The following is a 16,839-nucleotide window of genomic DNA, read 5'->3' on the forward strand; positions in this document are numbered from 1 at the left end:
TCTTGTCTTGTATTTTCTTTTCTTTCCTTTCCTTTTCTTTCTTCCTCAGGGTTTTGCTCTCTTGCCCAGGCGGGAGTGCAGTGGCACAATCATGACTCACTGCAGTCTCAACCTCCCAGGCTCAAGTGATGCTCCTACCTCAACCCCCTAAGTAGCTGGGACTACAGGCGGGTACCAGCACGCCTGGCTAATTTTTAAATTTTTGTAGAGACAGGGTCTCACTATCTTGCCCAGGCTACTGTAAAATTCTTACTTCGGCAGCTATCTCCATATAGTCGTAATAACATAAATATTTTCCTAGTCATAATAATGTCAGAAGTGACTACTGAGTTAGCCAACAGTTTTGCTATAAACATGTTGCAAAGTTGATGTTATAAGAGAGTGAAGTCCTCAGCTACATAAGAAGTCAATAGATTGAATTCCCCTAATTGAAATTTTGGAAGACATATTTCTCATGCCCTGCAGGTAATGAGAAGTACCAGACATTTCTGGCTACTTAACACACGTTTGCCGTGGTCTTCTGTCTCACACCAAGAGGTATGAAAGAGTAGCCTTAGCTTTTTTTGAATCAAAGTTGTGTATTTACTTCACATTTCCTAGAGTCTGCCATAGTATTGTTCCTCCTGCCAGAAGTGTTCTTTGTCTGACTCTAGGAATCTGGAAAATCTTGCCTAATTTACTGAGTTTTTGGTGCTGGTCCTTCCCAGCATTTCTCATCATGTCTCTTAGATCCTGGTGTGATAGAGTCACTGTTAGCTAAGAGCAATTTTCCATTATAAAGAGAAATGTGAGCCTTTTTTCAGTTGGAAAATTTTCACATCTCACATTCTCCTCTTAAGTTTTACATACTAATTTATGCCCTCTTCTCAGTCTCTCGGGTCGTTATATGAGACTTAACCTCCACAGTCTCTCTTTTATTTTTTTTTGGAGACAGAGTTTCGCTCTTCTTGTCACCCAGGCTGGAGTGCAATGGCGCGATCTCAGCTCACTGCAGCCTCCGTCTTCCTAGTTCAAGTGATTCTCCTGCTTCAGCCTCCCGAGTAGCTGAGATTATAGGCACTTGCCACCATGCCCGGCTAATTTTTTGTGTTTTTAGTAGAGACCATGCAGGCTGGTCTCAAACTCCTGACCTCAGGTGATCTACCTGTTTTGGCCTCCCAAAGTGGTGGGATTACAGGCATGAGCCACCGCACCCGGCCCATAGTCTCTTATAAAAAACAAACTGATGAAGGACAAACTCTTATTTGTTAGAGGTGCACAACTACTTATTAAGAAAGTAGCTCTTAATATTTTTTACATAATGATGAACATGGTATTTTCTCCTACTAGTTATCCTGCTACATTAACTAAGAGTATATCTTTCTTTCTTCATTCATTCATTCTTCTTATAGTTGTTTAGGCTCTGTGTCTTTCCGTAAATACAAGGGCTTAGAAAATTAGAACTCTAAAATGAAATTTTATTAATATGCATCACTGGTAGTCAGGAGTCAGCTAAGTTTACCGTAATGAAGTTTTGTTTACTTTTTTAAAACTTCAGGCCGGGCGCGGTGGCTCAAGCCTGTAATCCCAGCACTTTGGGAGGCCGAGACGGGCGGATCACGAGGTCAGGAGATCGAGACCATCCTGGCTAACACGGTGAAACCCCATCTCTACTAAAAAATACAAAAAACTAGCCGGGCAAGGTGGCGGGCGCCTGTAGTCCCAGCTACTCGGGAGGCTGAGGCAGGAGAATGGCGTAAACCCGGGAGGCGGAGCTTGCAGTGAACTGAGATCCGGCCACAGCACTCCAGCCTGGGCGACAGAGCGAGACTCTGTCTCCAAAAAAAAAAAAAAAAAAACTTCAATGCAAGCTATAAATGTTGATTGAAATATATACATTCAAATCCACTTTTACCTTACTTTAAAGGGAAAGCCAGCACAGTGGCACTTGCTGGTAGTCCCAGCTTTTTGACAGGCTGAGATGGGAGGATCCTTTCAGCCCAGGAGTTGAAGGCAAGCCTGGGCAACGTAGTGAGACCCCATCTCTGAAAAAATGGTCGGGGGTGGGGTGGAGACATGGAAAAAGGAGAGCTGTAATAATGATACATCGGCTATGCCCTCATTTCAAGAAAATCTGACATAAAATATTACAACTTCTAAAAAATACTATTTTCATTCCATACTAATTACAAATGATCCCTTTATATTATATTCATTAGGGCATTTTAATCCATTTATAAAAATATGTGGAGCAACTTTTAACCTGTATGTTATAATCAAATAAAAAACTATATCAGAAGCTATGGATATCTTGGGCTTAAAACTCATTTTTTAAAAAATCCAACAGGAATAGTAGTGTGTAAGTAGATTTTGATCCAGTGGGTCTTTGATTTGATGGATTATCTTTCCCTTTATTTCTCACAATAGCACCCTATTTCTTTTTTTGTTTTTGTTTTTGTTTTTTTTGAGACAGTGTCTCCCTCTGTTATCCAGGCTGGAGTGCAGTGGTGCAATCACTGCACCTTTGACAACTGTTGGGCTCAAGTGATCCTTGTACCTCTCAGCTTATTCTTTAACCTCTTTTGAAAATGCCCATGTCACAGATCCCATGCGGTCTTCTTTGTTATCATAAAAATAAGAAGCAGCAGAGGTTTTTACCACCCTTTTAATAACACCTCCAGCAATAGAAAGACCAACTCAGTCATCTCGTTTCACATATATATCAAAGTAGAAAAGTAACATGTGCACCAACTATCTATCCCTCTCCCTTGAACTGGCACATTTCCTATAGAAGAGGGGTCCCCAACCCCTGGGCCCTGGACCAGTACCAGTGGCCTGTTAGGAACCGGACTGGCTGCACAGCAGGAGGTGAGCAGAGAGCAGTCCAGCGAAGCTTCATCTGTATTTACAGACACTCCCCATCATTTGCATCTCTACCTCCTGTCAGATCAGCAGCAGCATTAGATTCTCATAGTGTGAACCCTATTGTGAACTGCATATGCAAGGTATCTGGGATCTAGGTTGCCTGCTCCTTATGAGAGTCTAATGCCTGATGACCTGCCCTTCTGTCCCATTACCCCCAGGTGGGGCCATCTCGTTTCAGGAAAACAGGCTCAGGGCTGCCACTGACTCTATATTATGATGACTTGTATAATTATTTCATTTTATATTACAATGTAATAATAATAGAAATACAGTGCACAATAAATGTAATGTGCTTAAGTCATCGTGAAACCATCCTGCTCCCTTCCCCCCGTACCCAGTTCATGGAAAAATTGTCTTTCACGAAACCAGTTCCTGATACCAGAAAGGTTGGGGATCACTGCTTTAGAGGAATAGCTGAGGATATCTCTTACTTTATCCTTTTCTGAACTGGTAACTTTTAGATAAAGCACAGATGTCTCTCTCTAAGTACAAGATGTCAGCATTCATGTCAATTCAGTGTACCGTGTCTTAGCAGGACATTGAAGAGACTTGGTAGCCTAATAACAAGAGCATTTGCCAAAATGTTTGAGTGAAGAGTAGCATTTTGATTTAAATCAAATCAAACCCTAGAAGACTATATCATGAGCAAAAAAAATGAAGAAAACACAAAATGGTCACTTAGAAGTATAAATCTGGAGGCTCAGTTCAATGCTGAGGTTTTGTGTGAGCACATTGTTTCTTCTATGTGATGGTACTTAGTATGGGAACGAAGTTACACAGAGATTGGTAATCCCCACAGAAAGAAAATAACGCAATTTGTTCAGCTTGAGACCTAATTTATAACTTAAAACCATAGTGATAAAAATTCTTTCCTCCTGTTTTAGAGAGGAACCTTAACCCCAAAGCAGCCTGCCTTAAGAGAAGGGAAGAAGAAAAAGTTTCTGCCGTATCGGCAGAGCCGCCAACCACACTGCCAGGAACCCATCCTGGGCTTAGTGAAACTACCAACCCTATGGGTCATATGTAAACATCAGCCAGGTAAGTACGGGTTTGAAAAGAAACAAGGAAATAACCTTAAGACTTATCTTAAACTGGGTTAGAATCTTTGAACAGAATTCTCTAGTGAGCAGTGGCCATTGTAAAGGTCACAGGTAATTTGAAATACAACAGTTTGTCTTTCTGTTACATTATCAGACTTAGAGAGCCAGTGTCATTTTATACAAAATTACCATTTTCTTCAAAGTGTGACAGTACCTTGTGACTTTGGTTCTTCTGTTCTGAATCGTCATGTTTACCCATTTACATGAGTGTCTTCCTGATCCAAGAAGAAATAATAAAGTGACTCAACCATCAGAAAACGCTCTTGCTACCACTCATGTTCTTCATTTCTTTATTCAGAAATGCTTGACTATATCATCAACCAGTTTTCTGCTAATTATCTAGCTCTTTGTCATGAAGCCTTTATATGTGAAAAAGTTATTACTTCTATTTGGATCAATAATGCAAGTTTATGATATGATGCTTCCTCCCCACTTGCAAGCACATCAGTTAACACCTTCTAGAATCTATTAATGTATGTGAAGTTATTATATATGGTAGAGCCAGAATGCCCTTCTCTCTGGTGGAATTTTACTTGTTCAAGGACTATTCTTTATATCTGTCTCTTCATGGACTAAACACAATTCAGTTCCTTGTGATTTTTTTTTTTTTTCCTCAAGATGGAGTCTCGCTTTTTTTTCCTCAAGACGGAGTCGCCCAGGCTGGAGTGCAGTGGCACAGTCTCGGCTCACTGCAGCCTCTGCCTCCCAGATTCCAGCGATTCTCCTGCCTCAGCGTCCCGAGTAGACTAGCTGGGATTACAGGTGTGCACCACCATGCCTGGCTAATTTTTGTATTTTTAGTAGAGATGAGGTTTCACCATGTTGGCCAGGCTGGTCTCGAACTCCTGACCTCAGGTGATCCACCCGCCTCAGCCTCCCAAAGAGCTAGGATTACAGGCATGAGCCACCTCACCCGGCTGGTAACTTCACTTTTATAACCTGCCTTCAGCAGTATGTAGTTTTTTTCCCAATTTTATCAACAGATTAAAAGTAGTAAGTAAAGGCAGATGAGTGTGGGGTGTGGAACAGAAAAAATACCAAGTGCAGTTTCATTTGGTCAGTTTTGTGGCTATGTCATTTTGAACTGAAAGTCTGGAATTTGATAGAATATTTGATAGATAAACTACAAATATTACTAACTCACCTTTTCCTGAGGGATTTAGTTCCTACAACCACTATATATAGAGGGTCAAATGAGACCACATATAGGGTCAAACCAGAACACACAGAAGATTTCATTTAGGGTAAAAGAAAGAAAGAGTTAAGGCAGTTATTTCATAAGTCAATTATAACTGTAACATTAGCACACTGGAGAAAACCTCAAACTACCTCCCCCACAGAAAGTATCCAGCAGTCTAAGAGATTGTACATGTCAGAGACTTTAGGCAAGAGCTAGTTTACAGATCCTCTAAAACCTAAATCATTGTTTCATACTCTACAGAAAATATAGACTACTATGAAACAATAAGTATTTTTGTTTCAAAAATAAACCTTGAAGTTTTTTTGTTTGTTCGAGATTTTTTGTTGTTGTTGGTTTTGTTGTTCGTTTGTTTTGAGATGGAGTTTCACTCTGTCACCTGAGCTGGAGTGCAATGGCGCGATCATCTCGGCTCACTGCAACTCTCGCCTCCTGGGTTTGAGCAATTCTTCCACCTCAGCCTCCTGAGTAGCTGGGATTACAGACATACACCACCACATCCAGCTAATTTTTTTGTATTTTTAGTAGAGACGGGGTTTCACCAGGTTGCCCAGCCTGGTCTCAAACTCCTGACCTCAAGCGATCCACCCGCCTCGGCTTCCCAAAGTGCTGGGATTACAGGTGTGAGCCGCTGAGCCCAGCTAAAAAATTAACTTTGAAGTTTTAAAATAAAACCATGCCACTATTTATCAGTGCAAAAGAGACTTTCTAAATTGATAGATTATTTCAAAGAAGAGTGATGGAAGAGGTAACTTCTTAAGCCCAGGTCCCAGATAACCACCAAGCTGTGAAAAAGAGCACTAGTCATTCTGCCCTAACACTTCTCTTGGAGCCTATGTCTTAGTTTTCTTGTCTCGCTCTAGTTAGTTCTACCCATTTCCTCTTGTTTTCTTCCCAGTCTCTCTCTTACTCCTTCAGCTTTGTCTTCTCATTCTCATTTCCTTCTGTTTACTTCCTGTGCTTTTACTACTTCTGTATTTCATACTGCTTTCATAGCTCTACCCTTATCTCTTTATAATGCGGAAATTTTCTCACTTAGGTTAAAATTAAACTTTGGGCATTCCCACCTATCAAAAAAGGATCAAGAATTCTTTTAAGTTTAAAAAGGCATCAAGATATGAGACATGTAGTGAATGCACTTTGTTCCGTAGGTTGTATAGGCTAGTGTTTGTCATCTTAGAATATGTGCTAAGGTTGCTAATTTCATAAAGATAGTTATCTGGTTTCATGAATTGGATAGCAGATTAAAAGCAGCAAGAGACAGGGCAGCAGGAAAAATGCTACTAGAATCAAAATGGCTAAGACATGACCACAGAATGACTGGTTATAAACATACAAAAATTAGCTATCATGTAATGTAGGCCAAGTAGCTTTGAATATCTTAGTTTTCAATCCCTAAGAGCATCGCTGTGTACCTAAACAATACTGTGGTTATTGTTTAATAAGGAAGTAAAAGTTATGATTCTATCATATCTAAAACTATTTTATTAATTTAGTTAATTTTTAACTAAATAGATATATATTATATATTTACATATATATATTTACATATATATGTTTCATTTGGTCAGTTTTGTGGCTATCTCATTTTGAACTGAAAGTCTGGAATTTGATAGAAAAACTACAAATATTAGTAACTCACCTTTTCCTGAGGGATTTAGTTCCTACCACCACTGCATATATAGGGTCAAACCAGACCACACAGAAGATTTCATTTAGGGTAAAAGAAAGGAAGAGTTAAGGTTGCTAATTTCATAAAGATAGTTACCTGGTTTCATGAATTGGATAGCAGATTAAAAGCAACAAGAGACAGGGCAGATGTATATTATATACATCTGTATAATTATATATATATATTTATATATATAATATATTTACAGAGTTACCACTATATATATTATATTGGGAACATAAGTATGTATAGAATTTGTACTAATAGAGTAAAATGTTGTTAATAAATATTGAGTAAACATTTATTGAGGACCTACTGTGTGCCAGGAACTGGGACCAATATGAAAATGAATGCAAAATGGCCTCTGACCTCAAGTGTTCTCAGTTCAGATGAAATAAATGTAAACTGTTAACACAGTGTGGTTGAGTGGAGGCAGCAGCAAATTGAGGGCTTTACTGTTGTCTCACTACTGAGGAATGAATGAGTAGCACCTCAGAGCTCAGTTATTGCCAACTTGAGTGTTGTTAAAATGAAAGTTTGCATCATTGCTGCAGCTGTTTTATACTCCTATAGTTTGTGATTCTGTAATCACATGATCTCCTTTAAAAATCTTACCATATAGCCAGGTGTGGTGGTGCACACCTGTAGTCCCAGCTACTCAGAGACTGAGGTGGGAGGATCACTTGAGCCCAGGAGTTTAAGGCTGTATTGAACCATGATCATGGCACTGTACTCCAGCCTGGGTGATAGAGCAAGACACTGTCTGAAAACAAACAAACAAAAAACCTTACCATACACATCAAGTAAAACCATTTCATTATACCTTAAAAGGAAGAAGTTCATTAAGTCACTTAGCAGACTACAAATTTAGTGCAGACATGGATATAGATGAGGAATACCAGCTTGTTTTGTTGGTGGGAGGGGGAAGGTGTTTTATTTTTAATAATTATGTACTAACTGGTATTGTCCTCTCCCTTGGCTGTCCCTGCCACAGTTCCAGAGTTATCAGTAGGCTAGATAGAAGGTGACCTCTCCTCATAAGGACTTGGACAACTCAGATTATCTGAAGACACAGACCTGACAGGAGGGAGAAGAAAAAACAAAACACTTGAAGCAAGAAACTCAAATGTAATCCTACGATCAAAGCAACTGGTCAACACTTCCATCAGAAGTGAAGATAGGAAGCTCATCAGATAGAACATCAGCCTATGAGATGTTTGCAACAAATCATTTTGTTGCAAGCAGTGTGTCGCTTCTGCACAATCAGAGACTGTCTCGATCTCTCCACTCACCGTGGAAGTTGCCTTGTGCCTAAACTGAATTGACAAATGCATTGTAACTACAAATTTTATTTATTGTTATGAAACTGTAAGGTCTACATATAAAGGGAAAAAGTTAATGTGGAAAGCTGATCTACACTCAGCTGATGCCAGCATACATTAAAGCGGTTCACGTGCAGAGAACAAAGCAGTGACAACCATTGGCCCTTAGCATTCCCGGCATACCTATTAGTGTCTTAAAAAGGAAGGGAAAAGTCTTTTGTTGCCCTCTCCTATCCTTTTGCCATATGAATAGTGTTTTCCATGAAATAGGAAAATATCACTTGGAATAGCATTTCTCTTGCTCTCATTTTTTGATTTATTTTTATTTTCTCTTTGTGGGTGTTATATTTGATTTCTAAATCTGAATAGTTTATGGTCACAGTCCAGCCTCCTCCATGCAGCCCTGTGTGCTTTGCACATTTACCTTACAGTGGTAAGCAGAGACCATCTGTGACCATAGCCTAGCTAGGATTTTAAAAGGGGAAATTTTGTTCTCTAGGTTTTCCCCCAAATAAACATTGCTTTATTTCTAATAATAACCAAGACTTTTCAAGCTTCTAGATCTCATAGGAAAGCTTGTAACAGCAAAATTGTAAATTACAAGGGAAGAATCTACTTTTTAGAAATTGCTTTGTTTTCCAAGCAGTAAGTACTACATACAGTACTTGTAAAGTGTTAGCTGTAAGTAAGCACAAAATACATTTAAAATACAAAGACGATTTTTTCAGGCTGTGATTATGGTGAACATAACAAAACCCAGTAGTCACCAAGGCAGGTAGTGTGATAAATGAACACACCACTCTGAGGCTAATTACCTAATGGAATACAAGAGCAATGGTCACCCGTGTTTCCTTATCCTAGCCTTTATTTCTCTGTCATTTGGATGGCTGGTCAATGGGGAAGAATTCAGTGGGTGATTTAATCAACTGCAAACCATCTGCCCCTGTCCCAAAATGATGAGCCAGATTAGCATTAAACCAGTATTTGTCAGTCCATCTTAATACTGTTCATTAAGGCACTCTCTGTCTCTAATCCTTAGGAGTTGTTTTCAAAGACATAATCACTTTGAACTTCCATGAAACCTGTCTTCCACCACAACAACCCTGGGAGAGAAAAACATGCTAAACGAGGTATCTTGGCTTAATAATTCCTTATAGCCAACATCAACAGTGGCAATCAGCACACAGAGGAAAGGACCCAAATCACTATGTAGCTTAAAGATTTCTGTTAATTTGAAAGAACAAAAACAGGACAGAACTTCTGGTACTCTAATCAGGATGATTCCTAACAAGTCAGTCATTTGTGAACTTGGTGGACTTTTGGTTACTTTAATTTGCATATATTCTCCAGTTACATCAGACTCTATCTGTGGCCTTGTTCTTCATTTCAGTGTTAATCAGCTAAACAGAAGTTGTTGCTTATGATGTGTGAGTGAACATATGCCACTGCCTGGCCTTTTTTTCTTCAGAGCTTGTTGTCTTTTTCGCTATATTAGACTTTGCAGTATGCCCAGAAGCTTTCCTTCATAAAATAGAAAGAAAAAAACATTTGGCTTATTTTTCACTGTAGCTAGTCTTTTATACAATAATCTTGTAAGAAAATTTCTTGAATTCTAAATATTACTCTTTCTAGATTTTTGAAATCAAAAAGTTTTCAGTAAAAAGTTTCTTACTTTATTTTATTATATTAGGTAGTAAAAATGTAGGGTTATTTACCATAACCTGTTCATTAATATCAGAAATTTACAATAGCATTTTAAGACCATAGTAGGATTCTAGCATACCGTGTAGTACCTATGGAGTATTGTAAGAGCTAATTGTTGGAGATGAATTGCTTCTCATCTTGTTCTCCAGTTTCCATTGTTGGTTTATTGCAGATTTGTATCCTGTGTCAAATTCAAGGTATTATTGATAAACCTTTTCAACCAGCAGCAAGAAGTTCAAATTTTTTTCTGTCACTGTAACAGAAAACACAATATGTATATAACATTTATGTAGCAATAAATGTGCCATCTTTTTTTTAACACAGTAAACTAGTGAGTTTTTTACATTACTCTTTCTCAAATAATAATGTATTTTGTTTTCTTTTCTCCATCTCATTCATCCCAGAAACACTCACACTGCTTTTCCTAACTGCATTATCTGCATTATCTGGGAAACCCTTCAGGACAGAATCAGGGTTGTGTAGCTAAGTTGGCAATCTGGTCTAGAGCTTCTCCAGCTTGTGCTTTTCTCCTCTTGCCCTCACTACTGATAGTGGCCTTTTACCCTTTTCCTCAAGATTGACCAAACAGCAATTACTAGTTATAGAAAATCTACTCATTTGTAGATCTAGAGAAAAATGAAGAAGATGGAAAAAGACTCAAATGAGGCTTTTTAAGTTATTCTTCAAAGCACTTTTCACATTTCCCATACCCTTTCTCACAAAAAAAGTGTGTCATAATTAGGTAATGGTATTGTTTATTGTTTAAAAGTTAAAAGATAAAAGTTTGCTTTTATCCCAGTTTTTAACCACAAAAAAAGCATAGTGATTATCCATGAGGACTTCATGCCAAGCAAGAACCTCAAACAAACTGGACAAACTTTTTTTGACAGTGAATGACTTTTTGTAGGACCTGTGCATGCAAAACCCATGGTGATTGTCACATCCTCTTGGTATGCTGGCAGATTGCTTCTCTTGGTGAATTATGAAATCCACTGTTCACATTGGGTGCCTAACAGAACATTTTGTTTCTTGTGGGATTTAGTGAAAACTGTTAAAGTTGTTAAGTTGATTTTATACAAAATGATAAAAATCTCTAAGAAAACGTATAATCTTAAGAGCTGAAATGAAATATAGAGACCATCTAGTAAACGACCTCATTAATACATCTGTGAAAACTGAGACTCAGATTGTATGTCTCTAAGAACACATAATTAGTAACAGATCAAGACACTTACAACTTTCCCTACAAAACCTCCCTGCCTTTACTTTCTCTTTCTAGATTTCTAGGCCAATTCTACTCAGTGTCTTCATTTTCTTCCATATTTGTTTTATTTCATGTTTCTCTCCTACAGTTCATGTTTTCTTTCTCCTTGGAAACTCAAAATTTAAACGTGTGTGTGTGTGTGTGTGTGTGTGTGTGTGTGTGTGTGTGTGACTTTAAAGAATTTGGCATTAAATAGTCCTCGATTCAGATCTAAGCTCAACATCTGATTAACTTCATTTTCTTATCTGAAAAATGGAGATAACATTAGAATTGTGTAAGGATTGAATGAAACAATGTATGGAAAGCTCTTATGGTTCTTGTCACATAATAAGTACTTAATAAATGATAAATATTTTTAAATAAATAATATTATAACCAACTCCCAGGATGATTCCTCTTCAGCCATCCTGTCAGAGGTAAATGGTAAAATAAACCCCCAGAAGATGTCAACCCATCTTTGTAGGAGTCTACATTCTTTTGCAGCCATCCAATGAAATAATTGCATTTCTTTTCAGTGCCCTCCCATGGCTACATTTTAAGAGGTTTTTTTTTTTTTTTAGACCTTCACATTTCAAGAGTGAGTCTGGCGGGCATGGTGGCTCACGCCTGTAATCCTAACAATTTGGGAGGCCAAGGCAGGCCAATCACTTGAGGTCAGGAGTTCCTGACCAGCCTGGCCAACATGGTAAAACCCTGTCTCTACTAAAAGAACAAAACTTAGCCAGCCGTGGTGGCAGGTGCCTGTAATGCAAGCTTCTCGGGAGGCTGAGGCAGGAGAATCACCTGAACCCAGGAGATGGAGGTTTCAGTGAGCTGAGGTCACGCCATTGCACGACAGCCAGGAGAACAAGAGCAAAACTCTGTCTCAGAAAAAAAAAGAGTAAGCCAGTAGGCTTTACCCAGTCACACTGTGTGGGTGGACAGCTGTATCAGTTTGGGTTCTTAAGAAGCAGATGCCAAGAGGAAGTTAGAAGGGCAAAGGATTTATTAGGAGATGTACCTGTGAAAAACAAAGGGGTGAGGAATCAAAAGTAGACAGGGATGGCCTTCAGACCATGCTGCAGGTTTGACATTAAAAGAAGGGCGTGTAAGGAAGGAGGATTAGGCAGGGAGAGCCTCAGGCTGCCTGCAGTTCTGAAGAAGGCCTGAGCAGCCCAGTGAGGGTGTTCTGGCACAAAGATTGCCAACGAAGGAGGCTTGTGTTGGGCAGGAATGGCAAAGTAGTATCAGTGTCCCTGTTTTGGTCGGTCATTGACTGGGATTTACCTGAGGAGACTGAGGCCTCAGTTTGAACAGCCAGCAGCGGACAGCTAACCACTCTTTCCTGACAGGTTATCTTTGAAAGGAGACCTCAGGTGCACCTCATGGCTTCCACAGCACTTCATCATCTTCCTACAAAAGAGCAAAATAAAACCAAAGGGTCTTCTGAAGTCACTGAGACAATAGCTGATCTCATTGGGCCAATGAGTCTTCTAAAACTTGCAGTTCCTTCTCCTTTGGCATTTCACAGTCAAGTAAACCTAGACGTATTATCCGGAAGAATGAATCCCATTCCTCCTCCATCTTCTTTGGCTCTGGTGTGTAATCTGGATACTAGCCCCTAAAGTTGCTGTGTTTAGCAACTTCATTTCTCCATGTCTGTTGGGGGCTGGTTTCACAATCCCCTAAGGATAACAAAATCTCTGGACGCTCATGGCCTTTATATAAAAGGGCACGATATTTGCATACAATCTACACACATCCCCCCACATACTTTAAATCATCTCTGGATTACTCATAGTACCTAATGCAATGTAAATCCTATGTAAATCATTATTATGCTGCATGGGTTTTTCGTCTGCATTATTTTCAGTATTGCACTGTTTTGTTCTGAAAACAGGGTCTTGCTCTGTCACCCAGGCTGAAGTGCAGTGGTATGATCCTAGCTCAATGTAACCTCAAACTCCTGGGCTCAAGTGATCCTCCTGCCTTGGCCTCCCAGAGTTCTGGGATTACAGGTGTGAGCCACCATGCCCAGCCTGTAATGATGGTGGTGGTGGTGGTGATGGTGGTGTTTGAGACAGGGTCGTACATTATTGCCAAAGCTGGAGTACAGTGGCACATACATGGCTCAACCTCCTTGGCTCAAACAATCCTCCTGCCTCAGCCTCTAGAGTAGCTGGGACCGTAAGAGTGCACCTCCGTGCCTAGATAATTTTTTTATTTTTTGTAGAGATGGAATCTCCCCATGTTGACCAGGCTGAGCTTAAAATTATGGACTCAACCTATCCTCCCGCCTTGGCCTCCTAAAGTGCTGGGATTATAGATGGCTGTGCGTGGCCCCTTGTTAATTTATAATTAGTTTTTTCCCCTCCAATATTTTTGATCTATGGTTTCTTGAATCTGGATATGGGACCTGCATGCAGATAAGAAAGGCCAGCTGTATTCTGGTGTTCTTCACAGGACAAGTGACAGTCCCTGCTTGCTGGGTCAGTGGATTGTCCACGCGTCTTTGTGGCCACCTGGCTTAGGAAGCTCACAATTCCCTGTGAGTGCCCTCAGCCCTAGGCTTTCTTACATGTGCCTGTGCTGGAGCATGTATATGGGAGTAGAAATAGCTTTCCTATGTTTGTTATCTTTCTTTAGTTACTGCCAGAAGACAGCCTGGAGGGGCTTTCTGTTCTCTTTGACATAGACCTTCAATCCCCTCCCCAAACTGTCATGTGGTGCCACTGCTGCCTTCTGCCAGGGTCTGCTTTCTCTCTCTTGAGGGTCAGTGTTCCACTACGCTGGGTCCCCAGGGTCTCTGAGCCATTTTGTCTTTGGGCTTGGTGAGCACCATGTGCAAGATTTCCAAGTCTTTCAAAGCTCGTGAAAATGTTTGCAATCTGAAAAAATATTACGGTGCCAAAAAAAAAATGCAAAATGAAATTAATTTCAAAAACAATTACAAAAGTCATACAAAACTGTTAGAGCAAAACTAAATTGCTATTTAATGTGGAACTTGAGCTCATTTTAATGTATTTGATCTTATTAAATTTGGTATAGAAGGAATGTACCTTAACACAATAAAGAAGCATCTATGATAAACCCATAGCTAACATCCTAACTCACTGGTGAAAAGTTAGAAGCTTTTCCTCTAAGATCAGGAACAAGACAAGGATGCCCACTCTAGCCACTTCTATTCAACATAGTAATCCTAGCTGGAGCAATTATGCAAAAGAAAGAAAAGACAGCCAAACTGGAAGAAGTTTAACTGTCCCTATTTGCAGACAACATAATCTTGTAATACAGAAAACCTTAATGATTCTACCAAAAAACTTAGAACTAACAAATGAATTCAGTAAAGTTGCAGAATACAAAAATCAACATACAAAAATTAGTAGCATTTCTATACACTAACAGTGAACTACCTGAAAAAAAAAATCAAGAAAACAATCCCATTCAGAAAAGCTTAAAAAAATTAAATACTTAGGAATAAATTAAACCAAAGAGGTGAAAAACTGATACACTAAAAACTATAAAACATAAATTGAAGAAGATGCCAATAAATGGAAAGATACACCACGTTCATGAATTGGAAGAGTTAATGTTGTTCAAATGTCCATACTACCCAACGTGATCTACAAACTTAATGCAACCCGTATCAAAATTTCAATGACTTTTTTTCACAGAAGTAGAAAAAGCCTGAAATTTGAATAGAACCACAAAAGACCCCAAATAGCCAAAGCAACCTTGAGCAAAAAGAACAAAACTGGAGGCATCACACTACCTGACTTCAAAATATACTAAGAAGTTACAGTAATCAAAACAGTACAGTACTGACAACAAAGAAGACACATAGACCAATGGAACAGAATAAAACACAGAAGTCAGTCTGTGTATTTACAGAAAATTGATTTTTGACAATGATATCAAGAACACACATGAGGAAAGGACAGTCTCTTCAATAAATAGTGTTGGGAAAATCATCTGTCTACATGCAAAAGAATGAAATTAGACCTTTATCTCATACCATACACAAAAATAAATTCACAGTGGATTAAAGACTTAGACATAAGACCTGAAACTATAAAATTGCTAGAAGAAAACAAGATTAAAAAAAAGAAAACAAGACAAAAGCTCCATGACATTGGTCTGGGCAATGGTTTTTTTAATATGATCCCCAAAAGCACAGACAACAAAAGCAAAAATAGACAAATAATATTATATCAAACTAGAAAGCTTCACAGCAAAGGAAACAATAATCAACAGTGAAGAGACAACCTGGAAAAAAATATTTGCAAGCCACACATTCGGATAAGGGGTTAATATCCAAAATATACAAGTCAATAACAAGAAAACCAAGAAACCAATTAAAAACTGGCCAAGGACCTGAATAGACTTTTCTCAAAAAAAGGCATACAGATGGTCAACATGTATATGAAAAAGTGCTCAACATAATTAACCATCAGGGAAAGGCAAGTTAAAACCTAAGTGAGATATTACCTCACACATAGTAGAATGGCTATTATCAAAGATGGCAGGGCACAGTGGCTCCTGCCTGTAATCCCAACACTTTGGGAGGCCTAAGCAGAAGGATCGCTTGAACCCAGGAGTTTGAAACCATCATGGGCAACAAAGTGAGCCCGTCTCTACAAAAAATAAAAATTAACCAGGTATGGTGGCGTGCACCTGTAGACCCAGTAACTTGGAAGGCTGAGGCGGGAAGATCACTTGAGCCCAGGAGTTCGAGGCTGCAGTGAGCTGTGATTGCACCACTGCACTCCAGCCTGGGCGACAGAGTGAAACCGTGTCTCCAAAAAAAATGCACAAAAGATAAGGTGTTGGCAAGGAAGTGGAGAAGGGGGTACCCTTGTATACTGTCGGTGGGAATGTAAATTACTACAGCCATTATAGAAAACAGTATGGAGGTGCTCAGAAAAATAGAAATAGAACTACCATATGCTCCAGCAACCCCACTACTGAGTATATATCCAAAGGAAATAAAATAAATATGTTAAAGAAATATCTGCACTCCCATGTTTGTTCATTACAGCATTATTCACGATAGCCAAGATACAGAATCAACCTAAGTGCCCATCAGTGAATGAATGGATAAAGGAAGCATGGTATATTTCCACAATTAAATACTGTTCAGCCTTAAAACAGAAGGAAATGCTGTCATATATGACAACATGGATGAGCCCATGTTCATGACAACATGGATGAGACGACATTATGTTAAGTGAAATAGTCCAGGCAAATCAAATACTACATGATCTCATTTATATCTGGAATGTTAAAAAAAAAAAAAAAAAAAATTGAGGCCGGGCACGGTGGCTCACGCCTGTAATCTCAGCACTTTAGGAGGTCGAGGCAGGCAGATCACGAGGTCAGGAGTTCGAGACCAGCCTGGCCAACATGGTGAAACCCCATCTCTACTAAAAATACAAAAATTATCTGGGCATGCTGGCACACACCTGTAATCCCAGCTACTCAGGAGGCTGAGGCAGGAGAATTGCTTGAACCCAGGAGGTAGAGGTTGCAGTGAGCCACGATCACAGTCTGGGAGACAGAGCGAAACTCCGTCTTGGGGAAAAAAAGAAAAATTGAATGCATAGACGCAAAGAGTAGAATGGTGGGGCTGGGGGTGGCGAGAGGTGGGGCAGTGAGGGAGCTGGGGAAATGTTGGTCAAAGAGCACAAAATTTCAGT

The 16,839-nt window shown here is 39.3% G+C and overlaps 1 protein-coding gene across 17 annotated transcripts in view; it reads left to right on the forward strand.

The window, feature by feature from the left end:
* Positions 1-12,783, forward strand: part of TCF12 (transcription factor 12) — a 376,442-nt gene extending 363,659 nt beyond the window's left edge. For 15 of the 17 annotated variants that reach the window (XM_025389605.1, XM_025389616.1, XM_025389617.1 and 12 more), the window contains 2 exons: positions 3,789-3,942; positions 7,869-10,228. In XM_025389605.1, the coding sequence (XP_025245390.1) occupies positions 3,789-3,931 (143 nt within the window). In that variant the 3' untranslated portion in view covers positions 3,932-3,942; positions 7,869-10,228. Of the gene's footprint in view, positions 1-3,788; positions 3,943-7,868; positions 10,229-12,495 lie in introns of those variants that run through there. The other 2 variants (XM_025389607.1, XM_025389614.1) reach the window with 1 other exon arrangement.
* Positions 12,784-16,839: the final 4,056 nt, after the last annotated feature.

This window comes from Theropithecus gelada, chromosome 7a (assembly GCF_003255815.1).
Source record: "Theropithecus gelada isolate Dixy chromosome 7a, Tgel_1.0, whole genome shotgun sequence".
In the NCBI taxonomy this organism is placed as follows: Eukaryota; Metazoa; Chordata; class Mammalia; order Primates; family Cercopithecidae; genus Theropithecus; species Theropithecus gelada.